Genomic DNA, 14,583 nt, shown 5'->3' with positions numbered 1-14,583 from the left:
ACTGTTTCTAAGTTCTATCAGATGTATCTCTTTCTAATGAGAGAAACTGAGGGGTTTGAAGAGAAAGGTGATGAAATCCAAAGAGACAGTAGTGTAGCTAAGTCCAAATTTCACATTTCAGAATTGGACCTAGGATCTTTGTCAGACTGGCTTTGATTTGCACTGGATTTCAATTCCGATCTTTCTCTTATGTCTTCTGGTGATGCAATGTGTAATGAATGTAAAATAACTATGAAATAAAACTCTTTTTTGAAATTCAGACAGTTGCAACATTAAAAGGTTGTCTTAACCAAAGCTTCAGATTGATTCATTAAAATTATAATTAGTGCACTTTTCTTCAAAACTTTATTTTTGGCACCCAGTTAAATAAAAGTAGAAAAAAAACACTTTGAAAAAAATACAGTCTAAATCTCAGATGGTCTTATGTCTAACATCTTTGATTCTGTACTCTCATTTTAAATTATAAATCCTCTTGAACAAATGCTGTCTTGATCTACCTTTTACATAGATCCTAATATTATATCACATGTAAGAAAAAGTAAAAAAAAAATGCACTTAGGATTGTCACATTTAGGAAGTATCTTACAGTCACTGGGAACATGATATTTGAGTTGTTGCATATTGCATGTGCTACACTTGAATGTAGGCATATGCAAAACTTAATTATTGAAAAGATAGTTTTTAAAGGTAATCTGTTTCAAAAGAAAAGTTATACACGTGACTGAGAAATCTGGAGATGAGCATATCAAGTTCAGGTTCACAAAAATTTTAGTGGAACAGGGCATAACTGTAGGTTTTGGATTAAATCTTAAATGACCAATGCTGAAATGATAATCCTTATTTTCCCAAGACATTTAAGGAATGAAATGCTTTTGCAGGGCAGAGCTTCATCTAGCTAAATTGTAATCAATTCAGAATAAGGGGCCTTTGATGTATATAACATCTCCTTTTATAGCATCTACTTAATTCAAGGATATTTTGGATTCATCGGTTTAACCCAATAAAAAGGTAAAACACAATATGGACCAAACCAGTGGCAAACAATAAAGCATACCTGAAAAAGAAGATGAATTACTATAACAATGTTTATATTCATTTTAGTATAGGAACGTGACTATTGTGGACAAAGACGGTACAATCTATGGGAAGAAATAAAACTCTTTACTGTGCCAATATAAAATAAATTGCATGCAAGTAATATCTTCTAAATATTTCCCTTTTTCAGGATGGTATGCATAATTAAATAAGAAAAAACAATTTTTTTTTCCTTCAGCTTAATGTCAAATGACCTGAATTCACAGGACCTTTCTCTTTGGCTTTCCCTGGAGAAATTGCAGTTAAAGCCAGGTATAAATACCTCAATGTGTACAACACTCTGCCGTCATTCCAGATCCTCAGCATCCTATTAGGAGTTGTTATCCAATGAGCATCAGCTTTCTTGGAATTTCGGAAAAATGTATCTGGTATCCAGATCTTCCCAACCATGTTGCTGTTTAATCTGAGCACTTTTATAGTGCTGTTGAACTTCAGACGTCTGTCGTACCACGTTTGGGCGAAAAATATATCAATTGTATATTCCTGTTGTGTTAACCAGAAATACTGATGAAAACATAGCACTCAGCATTTCACGTAACTCCTGATATGCTTTCCTTAATTTCATATGAAAAAAATGTGAACTGTGGAAGATGATACTAGAACTGATAAAAACATTTTTTTGTCAATTTTTGAGGGCATGGTTTACCAAAGATTGTTGTTTAAAAACAGTTTATTCTGTTATTTTCCCACTGGCAGGTGAAACTAAGACGCAATTGAGTGGTATATGCACCTTTCTAATTCTGTATCCCCACACCTCAACTCACGCCTGATCAGGTCAGAGAACAATTGCTTATTCCCTTGGATCTAGGACAGGAAAAATTTGAGCTGACTTGGCTGCCTTAATTGCCTGTGCCCCTCAGTTAATATCAGAAGTGGTGAAGTGTCACTTTCCCTGGCACCACTGGGAAGCCGGAAGCTGCAAAGGGAATTATAGAATGGAAAAGAGCAATCTGAGATTTCCTTTTACACATGAAAACTACAAGAATGAAGTAGACATTGTGCTAAGGCTTGACCACTTTCCCTCACCTGTACAAAGATATAATTAAATTTCTCTGTAGCAACTTTTGAAAAAGGAAAGGAGAGAGGATTTAGGCTTTTTTCTTTTTATCTTTTGATGGCAAGAGTGGTAATATCACTGGGGAATGGTTTTCCTTATTTTGTAGCAATCTGGAAGCTCAGTTTTACAGGAGTTAAACTGTCACAAAGCACTTGAAAGTAGAGCACATAAAAGTGTGATGATATGTTAAAACTATTACTATTACATTCTTTTCAGCGTAGAGCTCGGTTTCCCGAGATTCATAGCTCATATAGTTCTCACATCTATAATAATGAGATTTTAAAAATAATATAGGTATAGCACAACATTAAAACTAATGGAAGGTTTGTAATGTCAAAAATGATAGAGGCTTTGTAACAAAGTGAACATTGTAGGAAAGTTGGCAATCGTTTACCTACCATATTGATAGCATTCACGGGCCCAATGCTATTTACATACATGTCAGTATGAATTACTGTTGGTTTAACTGTAAGAGAAACAAGAAGAATCAGTAGCATGAGTGAAGGTCAAAACCAACTACATCAAAGTCAAACACAAGCAAAAGATTATTATAGTACCTCTCTTGTATGGGTATGGTTGCCTCACATTTAAATGTGCATATACAATAAATATTATTTTGCAATGATGTCTCCACTTTGACATTAGTTGGAGACATTTTGAGATGAATTATTATATCATTTAGTCTATCAGAACAAATTCACTTTTGCTATGAGAACAAACACTGAAACCAGTGTCGTTACCTTCGAGTGAGTCATATCTGACTGAGAGTATGTGTATTTTGTGTCAGGTCACAGCAACACATCTGACAAAACACTATAAAATGAAAGCAAACTTAATCTTCTTATGATGTCTTGCACCACTCATTTTACATTACAATGCCACATGCAACACGACTGCTGTTGCCTGCAGAGATGGTTGTAGGTAAGTAACAATTTCATGAGCCCAAAGCAAAATTAATACTCAAGGCTCTAATATGGGAATGAAAAACAGTTGTTAGATTAATTTATTTTGAAATTACTTTATTGTAGCTTTATTATTCTTATATACCTTGACTAAAACATTATTGTTTTTTCCTAGATGCTTTTATGAATGCTTATTTCCTTTCTGTTCTCTAAAGTCTTGGATTGTGAGAATAAGACAAATTCCTCTGTTAATTTACACTATATACATACATTGAAGGTTAAATACTCATGTTATTCCTCACTGTGAAAAATGCCTTAGTTTATAAGCCTCTATAAACTTGTTAGAAACAGCTTCCTTCATTAATCCTGCTGTTCTCTGGTTTCCTCTGCCTGTCTCATCCATGAATTCTCTTTGCGTTTTTCTATAATCTTATTACTGCTGTATCCTCTCCTACAGAGGTATTGTCTGTCTGTTCTGTGCATGCATGGGGCCTTCTCAGACTGACTTGCAGCAGCGCAGGGAGATTTATCTCTTCAAGCTCCCTGAGTAATCAGTGGAGAGGAAGATTCCTGCAAAAGATGATTCAGTCATATAAGACTTCCATTATGAGTCCGAGCTGGGGTCTATATGCTTATATTGGCTGTGGGGGAAATCTAGGGAGGTTAGCCTTACTTGACTGCAGTTATCTTTTGTGAACCTCTTCCTCTGTGCACCATTCCCTAGTCACTTCTTGCCCTGCTGTGCAAGTAAGCGCCCATGCCGCACCAGTCAATGCAGACCTGCTACTGTTAGAGGCTCTGTCTGTGTCCATCGCATCATTCAAGGATTGGGCTGCATTATCCTCCTTTTGTCCTTCCTTTCCAATATGTTATTTGTGGTTCTCTAACACTCTCACTTAGACATACAAAGAAGATAAAAACTTGCTTTTTCATTCTCCAAAAGTTAAATACCAAACTTCCTATGCAGGTGCATCATTACAAGCAGCCTGATTCGGCAAATCACCAAAGTCTTATTAGATGTCTCAGGATAGATTTAGCAATCTTAATTTATGTCAGCTTCCAAAACCATGAGTGCTTTTCGTGCCACAGATGTTTTACTACATTGTATTTTGTTTTCATAACTACTTGGAATGGATTCTGCTTCCTGTGTAGCATAATATGGTATGAAAATTTGTTCTCTTTACCACTTAATCTAAAGTGGTCTAAAAAAAACCCCAACATACCTCCTATGTCAGGTCTCAACTTGTTGTCATATCCTTCCAGCAAGCCATTTAAAATAAGAGTGACATCACTCTCATGGACTTTGGGAGTCAAAACCCAAGTCTTATTTGAAGTGTAATCTTCATAATCATCATCTCCCTTTTGGGTGGAACTGTTAAAGAAATAAGAATGAAGAAATGGAAAGCCTTGAAAAATAGGAATTTGTAGGCAACCTCTTCGCAGACAATACACACATAATTCAGATTTTAATAGTACTGTACAAAACATTGAAAAATTGCCTGCTTTATAAAAGGAGACTCACAGTAAAGATGTCACATAATAGTTGAGGTTACAGTTCACTTTAACAACATTTCCTTTTGGTACAGTTGAGATCATATTCTGTCTATTCGAAGGAACATCAGTGCTTATCACCTTTGGCATGCCTATTTTTTCTCTCACTGACTCAGGTGGGACCTGTTATGAAACAAATCTAATTGTCACTTAGCTTATGCAATTCTCCACCAAAATATCACTTAGTATGTACACAGTGTTGTTGCATTACTTCTCTTTGAGGGAACAATTTGATGCAACACATTACTGACAAGACCAATAATTAGATTCATTCAAACAAACTGTCACGCAGCTTTTCTCCACTCCACTCTGATGAACTTGAGCTTACTGTGCATTTGGAAAGTTCAGCACAAATTTTTGCCAATGGTTTTCATTTTCAGTTTTGCTAACTAGAACCCAGAGAGGATAAAAAGTCTGTCTACTGTTTTTTTCCTGTTACTGAGCAGTATGACAGCAGATCTAGTATAAATCAACCTGCTTAGCACAGTAAAAAGGGCAAGTTAGGAATCAGAATGTGTAGACTAGCCTTAATGGATGTTTTGTTTTCTTAAGATCTGTGCCACCAGTTCTAGAGGAGAACATAGAAACTACTTTAGAATATGACATCATCAGATATTTTCATTTCAGAATGTCAGTGGTAATCAGCTGAATGGTGCTAGGCAACTGTAAGTTTTTTGCATAATATGCCAGTGCTCTTCTTTCATGACCTGTTTCTGTGACAAAGTTTGGACACCGCTGGATATGAAAATGAAAAATTAAGATTACAAATGTCCTAAGCCAGTGGGTGGAGTTTGGATATGAATGAGTCAAAGCAGAAAATTTAATTATTTTCCTGTTTCAGCCAGAATCTGTACAGAAGTGGGAAAGAGGACAGAGAAGCAGAGTCTCATGGCGGCTGGAACTCATGCTTGGTACACAAGACTGAAAGCAGACACAGCTGACCATAGTCATGGGTGTGATACTGAAGGGATGACTAGTCCCAGAGTCTCAGAGGGCCATTCTGTTAACAAAGATCTTCGCTCAGCTGAGGTCTTGCCCACTCTGCCCCTGCTGCATCCTGCTTATACCTTCCCAGAGTGGATGGCCTGAAGGCTTTCCCATGTTGGACGTTTGGGAGCTGTAAGCCAACTGCACAAACACAACTTGACTATGAAAGAGGTGTTAGCGTCTTTCTTCCCCATGGGCACAGCCTAACAGGAAAGAGCCACAGCACATCTATGCCTCCCTGTAGAAGACTCTGCTTCCCAGGAGGTGCTGAAGGTATACTGAAATTTGAAGCAGCCTGAGACTGTGCGCATGGCTGTAGCAACTAGGAATGTATAGCATGCACAAAAGAGCCAGTCTTGCATTGCATTGAACTGAGCTTGGAAGCTGCTAGTGAAGCTAGGTACCACTGGCTGCAGCCTCCAGGCACCACCTAACCCACCCTGCGCCAGCGATGTGCATCTGGGAGCTTCAGCTTCCCAGATCAAGAATAGGCAACCCAACCTCCTCTGGCTACACAGGCCTGAATGTGTAGTGTTTTACTGGCAATCAAAAGCAGAGTTTTAATTGGCAATGTGCTACATAGTATTCTGCTGGTACTGACAAACAAGCCAGGGTAATTAAATGGGGGGGGGGGAAATTCATTTATTCAGCTGTCTGGAGTTCAAAGATCTAATTGTAATTCAAAGCAACATAACTGAAGCAAGTTTTTCCTTCCTGGAGGAAAGGAAATCCTTCTAAATAAAGTCTTTGCAAACAGAAGGCACTAGATTCTATGTTTTCAGTCTGTGCAAAGTGAATGAAAAAACCTAACTTTATGTGTAAAAAGCCATGTTTTATAACCAATTAAACATCCATTCTCCCAAAAGAATAGTTTTTCTGAACGGAAAAGAAAAAGTAAATCACCTACATTCTTTCACAAAGGCAATGTGTTCCTGAATATTAGTGTGGTGAGAAAGCTTCAAAATTCAGACAGCTAGTTAATAGAGTCTGGTGTACTGGACAGTGCAAGATTAGAAGATGAAAAGTATGTTTATCTAGGACTTGCCTCAAATCTAGAACAACCTTATTGAACAGCAGCCCACAGTCACTAAAACTTCCATTTCCTCGTGGTAATTATTTGTAGGAAAGAAATAGCTATTTGTTTGCTCATCTGCCATTTCAAGCCATTTTGGCACTCCAAATCTCAAAAAACAGCAAATGCTTTGTGAGAGAGAGGAGAGGGAACGCAGCCAATGTAACTAGGGAGAAAGGCCACTGAATTCCAGGTTTCCTTTGAATTCTAAGTGGAACATAAGTTAGCATGGGTACTCAATTGAATAAATGTCTCTGTGTAAAACTGCATACCAGTCAGAACAATCAGAGGTGCATCTCTATCCAGATGAGCAGGGTTTTAGCTGTGCAATGCCATTAATACTAATGAAAGTTATAATGACAAAGCCCTTTTCATCTCCTTAAGACTTTCAGATCAGCCCTTCTGATTATATGGTCTAAATTTTCTAAGTGCTTTTAATGTCCAGAACAAATTTGATAAAGGCCAGATTATACCCAAATGCATATTGAAATCTGGTTTTATTTTTATGACTGCTAGAAGTTTTCAAATCTAGTAATATAGGTATGCGAAGAAACACATATTTACCTATTTGCAGATTACAATATAATATTTTGAAAGTTAGTGTTTCAGACACCAATACAAAATCTCTATTTCATTGGCATAGCCTCTTTTACAGGCCCCTTACCAATGAAGGCATTATTTCTGTACTGGAAATATGTTGAAATAGTAGAAGATTAGTTCAATCAGTCCCAGAGGGCATCTCTGCTGAGAAATCACTGGTGCATTAGGAAAATAATATTTTTTCCATCTTCTTTTCTGAACCTTGTCCAGAAGACACAGCAAAGCCCATTAGTCAAAGGCTTCGTTAATGTGCCGATACACTATTCTTTTAGCAGTCCAAAACCATGGAAGTCCACATTACAGTTTGGGAATCCACTCCTCTTTTTAATAGATTCAGTATGATTTCTTTTCTTTTGTGCTTTCACTTCCATGGAAGTAAGATTGATACCTACATAAAAATGATCATAACTTCAGTAAAATTTAACAAATAATTATATTAATGGTATTTAGCTGTCTTGCATTATTATCCTTTCAAGCCCTTTGGCTTAAATTCCTTAGTTCAACATTCAAAATAAAGGGTGGATTATTTATTTCAAAGCTACTGTGTTTTAGTTAATTGCTAACATAAAGTCAGCATTATAACTTTTGATGATCTCTGCTATTCCATTACAACCCTATGTCAGAGATACTGTAATGTAACTTCCAGAATAATCATACGTACCCTTTCTTGGAAAGATACTACCACATGTTGGTAAAGATACACTACACATTATTTAAAATCACAGACAGCAGCAATAATTTTTCAGTCTAAACTGAGGGACAGACTGGACACATCTTATTTCATTAATGAGCAATAACTCACAAAGGATATCCCTTTGAAATAAGGTAAATATTTCCTAATCCACAGGAATGTGATTTTCAAAATGTGTTACACGTAGTAGAAAGGAAATGATACTCTTCTCTGATGCAAAAACCTACTATGACCGCTCAGTCTTTCAACATTCAGATGTGAGGTCATAAATTTAGCTGGTCAAAATCTCTATAATTCCAGTGACTTTAAATAAGATACGCCAATTTGTACCTACTGTGTCTCTGTTCTTTAACTTTTCTAAATATAGAAAATGGATTTTAACTGTTTCCAAGTGTTCTATTAAGAAACTTCACACAAGAGTCAAGTATCCCTCCTGGAATCTGCCTGCTATTGCATTGCTGTTTACAAGCAGAATGAGTAGCCACAAAGTGCCTAAAGAAAAAGACCTGTAGCAGTACTGAATAGCCAACAGCAAAGATTTCATATACTACTCACACATATAGTGAGTCTTCCACTTGAAGCACCAGTGTTTTCTACCTCTCAGTGGAGGACTGAAACACAGCTTGCTATTTTACCTAACAGCACTGTTTAACTTAATGAATAGTCAAGTTAAATTCATTTTCTGATTTGCATAAAAAATTACCATAATCTATAGGTCACACATTATTCATGAAGATAATATGGTCACTGCGAGGGAAGAACATATTCCAAGTTCCCACTGTTCCCACAGTTCCAACTGCTGTATGCAGTTGTATCGTACCAGTGTGTAGAGAATTGTGTATTTGCAGGAGAGTAGAGTGTCTGTGGAAAACTAACTGTATCTATATTCTCTCTTGTTGACTGCCAATCACATTTTAAGTAGAGCTGTCTCAATTGAAATAGAAAATGTTTTCGTATGCTGAATTCTTTCTCCCTGTTCATGTTTCTGTTCTGTCCATTTGTATTGTTTAAATCCTAAGGCTGTGCCCAGGACTATGCTTCTGTCTTTATCATAAAAATAGTACCTGTTTTCTCTTTTACTATTCAATGTTCATCACAATACCCAACCTTTGCTTTTCTCAGGATTGCAAATCATGTAATGTGAAGATTAATCTCATCCCAATTGATTCCCACATCAGAGATGGAAACTCTGAATAATGCTTTGATTAGAGAGGAAAAGAGGAGAACCAGTCAGTTATCAGAAGTTCCATAAAAGGAAATGGAGACAGTATTGAGAGATTTGGGCTAAGAAATCACAGAGAAAGCGTCTCATTGTCCTGCTCCCTCCACCTAGAGCTCTGGTGCTGGTGAGACTGCAATTCTGGTACCTGGATGGAGCTTTGTTCCAGAAGAGTCTGAAATATTAGATTTATCGTGTTTCCAGAAAAGCTTGTTTTCAGACTTGGCTACTAGGGAGTATTAGCTGTATTTTGGCCACTACTAAGTCATGTAGCGAGGGAGGCTGAGGAAGTTCACAAGGAGAAAGAAAACAGTTTTTAACTCTGCTTAATGTTTTGGGTAGGCTGGATTTTAGGTAGGTCACCTGTAGAAAATAGTTTATTTCCTACACAACTGCTGCTGCTACAGCTATCATTCCATGAACTATTCAAATCATGTCAAGTATTTAAAAACTTGTCATGAAATGATCGCTACTTAAAAACAAAACAAAGCTGAGTTTTTCTGTCATTCCTAAGTCACAGAGGTACTGAAGTGTACAAGAAAAAAATTATTAAAATCATGCTACAATTCTCATAAATAAATCGCTGCAGCTGAAACACCAAGATTAAGCAGACTGAGCACACAAGTCTCAGAATGGATATTCAAGACCCAGAAATCACTAGAGTAGCACAGATGAGTACTCCCAGCAGATGAGTTTTCAGTAATCTTCACAGTACAGGAGGGCCCTAGATTACCAGCAATCAAACAGTCATTTCTGAAAACTATGCCTACATTAAGAATTAAAGGCCAACCAGATTCCTGTGAACATTTACACTGTTTTCCACTGAACGAGATGATACCTGGCAACACAGCACCTAAGTATCATGCTGTGGATTTCACAGGCCACCTTCTAGTCATTCAGCAGTTCACAGTATCCTCACTGGTACTTGTCAGCCGTTTTGAGTAAAGCAGTCCAATTCTTAAACCTCTTTACCGACTTCTAAAATATTACACAGCAATAGTGTTTTTGCACTAGTTGCTATAAAACTAAACTGTTAATCGCAGCAGATTGGTTTATCTTACAGTTATTCTACATCTTCTCCAAGACGTGCACTCGCATTAGCTACTGCACCTTATCACATCATAAATTGTAGCCCTTCGTAGTTATAGTTAAAGCATCTGTTTTCCGTATTTGCAGATTGAGCTGGCTACAGCAAGTGTTTACACAGAAAGGTTGAAAATGAAAAATTTAACTTGGTTTAAGTTTTGTTTCCTTCCTGTAAGTTTGTGAAAACGCTTTTTAAAAAAGCCCTTTGGAGTGCATTTATTGAGAGTGCTAACAATAAAACTTCTGATTTTTAGTATTTACCGTGTTTTCTAGCTCTGTACTGAAAAATTGCAGTGCAATTTTTGCATTGCACAACTGATTGGATTCAAGTTGTGAGTGAGCCTGAGGATTCTTGTCCCTTTTCAAATATTTCTAGTACCAACAAAATGGGCTCATGGCCAACTGTCACCAAAATTACAGGAAAGAGGGACCAGTATTAGCAGTCCTGGCAAAGAACCCAAAGCTGAAAAGTAGCACCCAGTCTAGAATCAGTTTCTCCAGCAGAAGGTTGAGGCACATTGGTTAAATAAATTGATAAAAGATTTGCATCTTCAGACCTATCAGAACAGACCGATGTAATTGACCAAGACTGAATTACTCCACAATATAAAACTTGTCGGCAGGGAGAGGAAATATACACTACCCCCAGGGAGGATAGCAAAATGTAGAGGGATGAAACAAACTTGTATAGCCAGTAAGGAACAAGAGAGATAATTATAGAAACAAGCACACATCATTCATTTTGAGCAGCCTGGACATGAAGTGCAGTATTTATACTTATGAGAACTCTGGAGGAGTCTAAGATGTGATCAGATGATACAGATAAACCTCCATAAGTTATGATGATTATTTCATATTTTTTTGAGCTGGAATTTTGTATGAATATGTTTTCTTACATTTTGTTTACTGGAGGTTATATAATCTACTCACGTATCTCTTTGTACTGCCGTTGTGGCTACTCATTTTAGTGGCAAGCAAAGGAAAGTATTAGATAGAAACAAAGAGAAAAGGGAGAAATAGGTTCAGATATTCTTCTGCATCATATGGTTAGCTTGAGTTGATTTACTTTATTTGAAATTGTCTAGCTATATCTAATTGTAAAAGGTGTAACCTTGGAATTATGTGAAACTCAGACGGTTTATTTTTTGGTTTAACTTCCCCTCCCCTCCCCTCCCCTTCTCTTCTGTTTTTTCATTTCTTTTAAAACTGTTCTATGCACCTCTGCATTTGAAACCTAAGGCACTTGGGTCATGATTTTTGCCTGTTGCTATTATTCAGCTCCTGCAGATTTCCACTATAGCTGGGAGAGCTCTAGAGAAGGAGTTAAGTTAATGGCCGTTACTGAAATGTGATCCAACTAAGTCTTTTTTAGTGTGAACTCTCTTCATTTGTTCTGGCTGCGTTTTATTGTATGTAATTGTCATCTGTTACTATTATATATGATTTCTCTTCCCCAATAAGGTATATTGCTTTTAGAAAAGATTGTTTTAAAATCTCACTATAAATTAACAAAAGGAGCAAAATGCTTAATTCTGTTCTCAGTGAGTAAGATTAGGAAAACATGGATGCCCTCCAGCCATCTATTTAAACAACATTAGCTCAAAAAACCCAATCCTACTGCTCAATTAGATTTGAAAAATGAAAGAACAAAGATTCTTGTTCTGTAATACCCTATGAGGTACTCATATTCATGGCTTTTCAGAATACTTGCACAAATTTTTTCTATATTTTGTCAGCATTGTAATTTCACCCAGAAGGAGGGCACTTCTGGACTCAGTCATTCATGATGTAGTCATCTTCACATCACTGTCTGTCAATGTTTAAAAACAAACATGTGAGGTGCTAGAAATGTCAGCAGTTTTTCTTATTGAGTAACCCTCCTGAGCATTTTTTTGAGATTTAGAACACCTTTTTTTTGTCTACAGATGTGAGCTTTAAAATTCAAGTTAAACTGAATGTAAATCCTCGTTAGAATTAAATCTGTCATGTACGTCTCAGTACACAGCAAAGCACTATAATGTGGTGTTCCCAGTGTTGGGCTGGGAGTCAGGAACATTGAATGCTTATCCCAGTTAAAGAACTAGTGTCCTTCTACTTGCTATGATAAGCCAAGTTATATCATCTCTGCACGTAAGTGTAAACCATTTTTACAGCATAAATAGGCACATAAATGTGCCTTATTATTTGTGTTTGGTGAAAACTAGGTGTGATGGTAAACCATCTTATTACAGAGGAAGAAAAAAATCACTAACCGTGCCTTAGGAAATGACTTTGCATTGCTGGGAATCACACTTCCATTGCACTTATCAGCAATGTTACAGCCCATATCTTTGGTAAACCAAGAGGGTCAGATCAACCCTGAATGATTAGGGAGCCAGTCAAAAATAAATTTAAAACCAGTATAGGTTTATTCTGAGTATATTCTTAATTCTTGCTTCTTTCAGATCATGGAAGTATCATTACTGGAATGTTTATTAGACAGAAATGTGTCTTGAAGAAAGAGCTGAATGAACAGAAAATAGTTGCTTGATACACATCTTTAATTAACTCATCATGAAGCTAACTCATTCACAAAATGAGTGTAAGTAAATGGTGAAAACTAAACTGTTTTTTGTTGTTTTTTTTAAACAATGCTTCTGATTTAACTTTATTTTTAATGCATGGTAACCAATAGTAACCCATGTGTTCCCACATAAACCAACTTATATCATGCAAGACGCTGTTTGCACTCATGCTCATAAAACAGACTGTGCAGGGGTGGATGTGGAATTTAGCTCTGATAACAGGGTAGATGTGTGATACATTAAGAATGTAAGTAGCAAGCTAATGTCTCTATGTCAGCTGAGTAGGAAAATTATCAACAAGTGTGCCTGAATTTCCCCTATGGAATTTATTTATTTTGACGAAGTGGCCTATGTTGATTTTGTTGTGGAATTCTAATGAACTTCTCTTGGTAGTTGGTACTATCAGGATGGCTCCATGTCAGGGTCTCCTGAATTCTGTGAGGCATATGAACATCTTCTGGATAAGGATCATTAGCACCTCTGCTGTAATATGCTCCCAGGTGTACCCAATGGCAATGTCACCCCATGCTTGTACCCCTCTACGCTGCCTCCCGTGTCCACTTCTCAAGGCCTCTGCTGTCGTACTAGGCTTGTATTTCTCTGCATTACATAACTATGTAAATAACACATTCTTCACAGAGTCACTGCTTGTTACTATTGTCTATATAAAACTATGGTTGTACGATACAAAAAGTCAAACAAATTAGCCATAGACGCCTGGTCAATTAGAGAAATTGCTGTGGCAGCTAAACCAAGTAAAACAAAGCTGTGGGCAGGTCAAGAAAAGTTCAGACCCAGCAGGCCAGACAAGCCTCTGTCCTGAGGCCTTGCAAGCTCAGTGCAAAGATTGTGGCCTGTCATTAGCAATGGCAATGTTGTATTTCAGGGCTACATGCTACAATTCACAAATGTTGCTTCCCAGGTAAATATTGATGCAAAGCTGCTACATCTTCTTTTCCTGTTTATGCCCCACTATGACAAATGATTTGGAACACAATTTCAAGAAGAAATGATGGGGTACAGAAAAAGATGAAAAAGCACATACTTTGGATATCTATTCCATAGAAAGTAAATCTCACTATTAAGTATATTGAGCTTTTTATGAGAGAACTTCAGAATCTTTTTCTGAAAAATGGTAAATTTTTTTAATGGTGCTAACTAACAAATAATATGGTGACTCTGCAACTTTATTTTAATGAGAAGAAACTGTGTATGGGTTCACTCAGTGTCTTATTTCTCTCTTTTTGGACTTTCTATTAGTCTCCAATAAGTAAAATGTAAGGCACTTAACATGCAAATTCTACCTAGCTCTGAAATTTTTGACATTTGAGTGGGCTAGGCATAATGATGCAAAGCCTATCTTATCATCCCTTATATTTAAATGTGATTATTAAGGCTAGTCAAAACACCAGGAAAATAGGAGCAATTTCTATTTCACACACATACAAACATATATTTCCCAGACTTTTCTTTTTCCTCCAAAAATATTTTGGCGTACCTTTTTTGACTATCTCTCATCAATATAGTAGGATTTTATTTTATAGATTGTCATTGTTCTGATTATGATCAGAGAAGTTTGTCTTTGTAAAAGGAAAGAAACTTTTAAAGAGAAAGCTACTAGAAACTTATTTTATAAGTAGATGGCGATAGAGAAAGATGGATGCCTCATAACTCAAAAAGAGGGCAAGAATCAGAACAATAACCGAGTACAAGCAGAAGCTAAAAGTGGGTTTGATTAATGTGTGGAACCAGCTACAAG

The 14,583-nt window shown here is 36.8% G+C and overlaps 1 protein-coding gene across 7 annotated transcripts in view; it reads right to left on the bottom strand.

The window, feature by feature from the left end:
- The window catches only part of GABRG2 (gamma-aminobutyric acid type A receptor subunit gamma2), a 68,972-nt gene that overhangs the window by 41,481 nt on the left and 12,908 nt on the right, over positions 1 to 14,583 (bottom strand). For 6 of the 7 annotated variants that reach the window (XM_059825654.1, XM_059825655.1, XM_059825658.1 and 3 more), the window contains exons 1-3: positions 4,278 to 4,431; positions 2,551 to 2,618; positions 1,358 to 1,578 (exon numbers count right to left, since the gene is read on the bottom strand). In XM_059825654.1, coding sequence (XP_059681637.1) covers positions 1,358 to 1,578; positions 2,551 to 2,592 — 263 coding nt within the window. In that variant the 5' untranslated portion in view covers positions 2,593 to 2,618; positions 4,278 to 4,431. Of the gene's footprint in view, positions 1 to 1,357; positions 1,579 to 2,550; positions 2,619 to 4,277; positions 4,432 to 14,583 lie in introns of those variants that run through there. The other variant, XM_059825653.1, reaches the window with a different exon arrangement.

This window comes from Gavia stellata, chromosome 16 (genome assembly GCF_030936135.1).
Source record: "Gavia stellata isolate bGavSte3 chromosome 16, bGavSte3.hap2, whole genome shotgun sequence".
Lineage (NCBI taxonomy): Eukaryota > Metazoa > Chordata > Aves > Gaviiformes > Gaviidae > Gavia > Gavia stellata.
The sequence above is the reverse complement of the archived record's forward strand: the minus strand, read 5'-3'. Positions and strand labels throughout refer to the sequence as shown.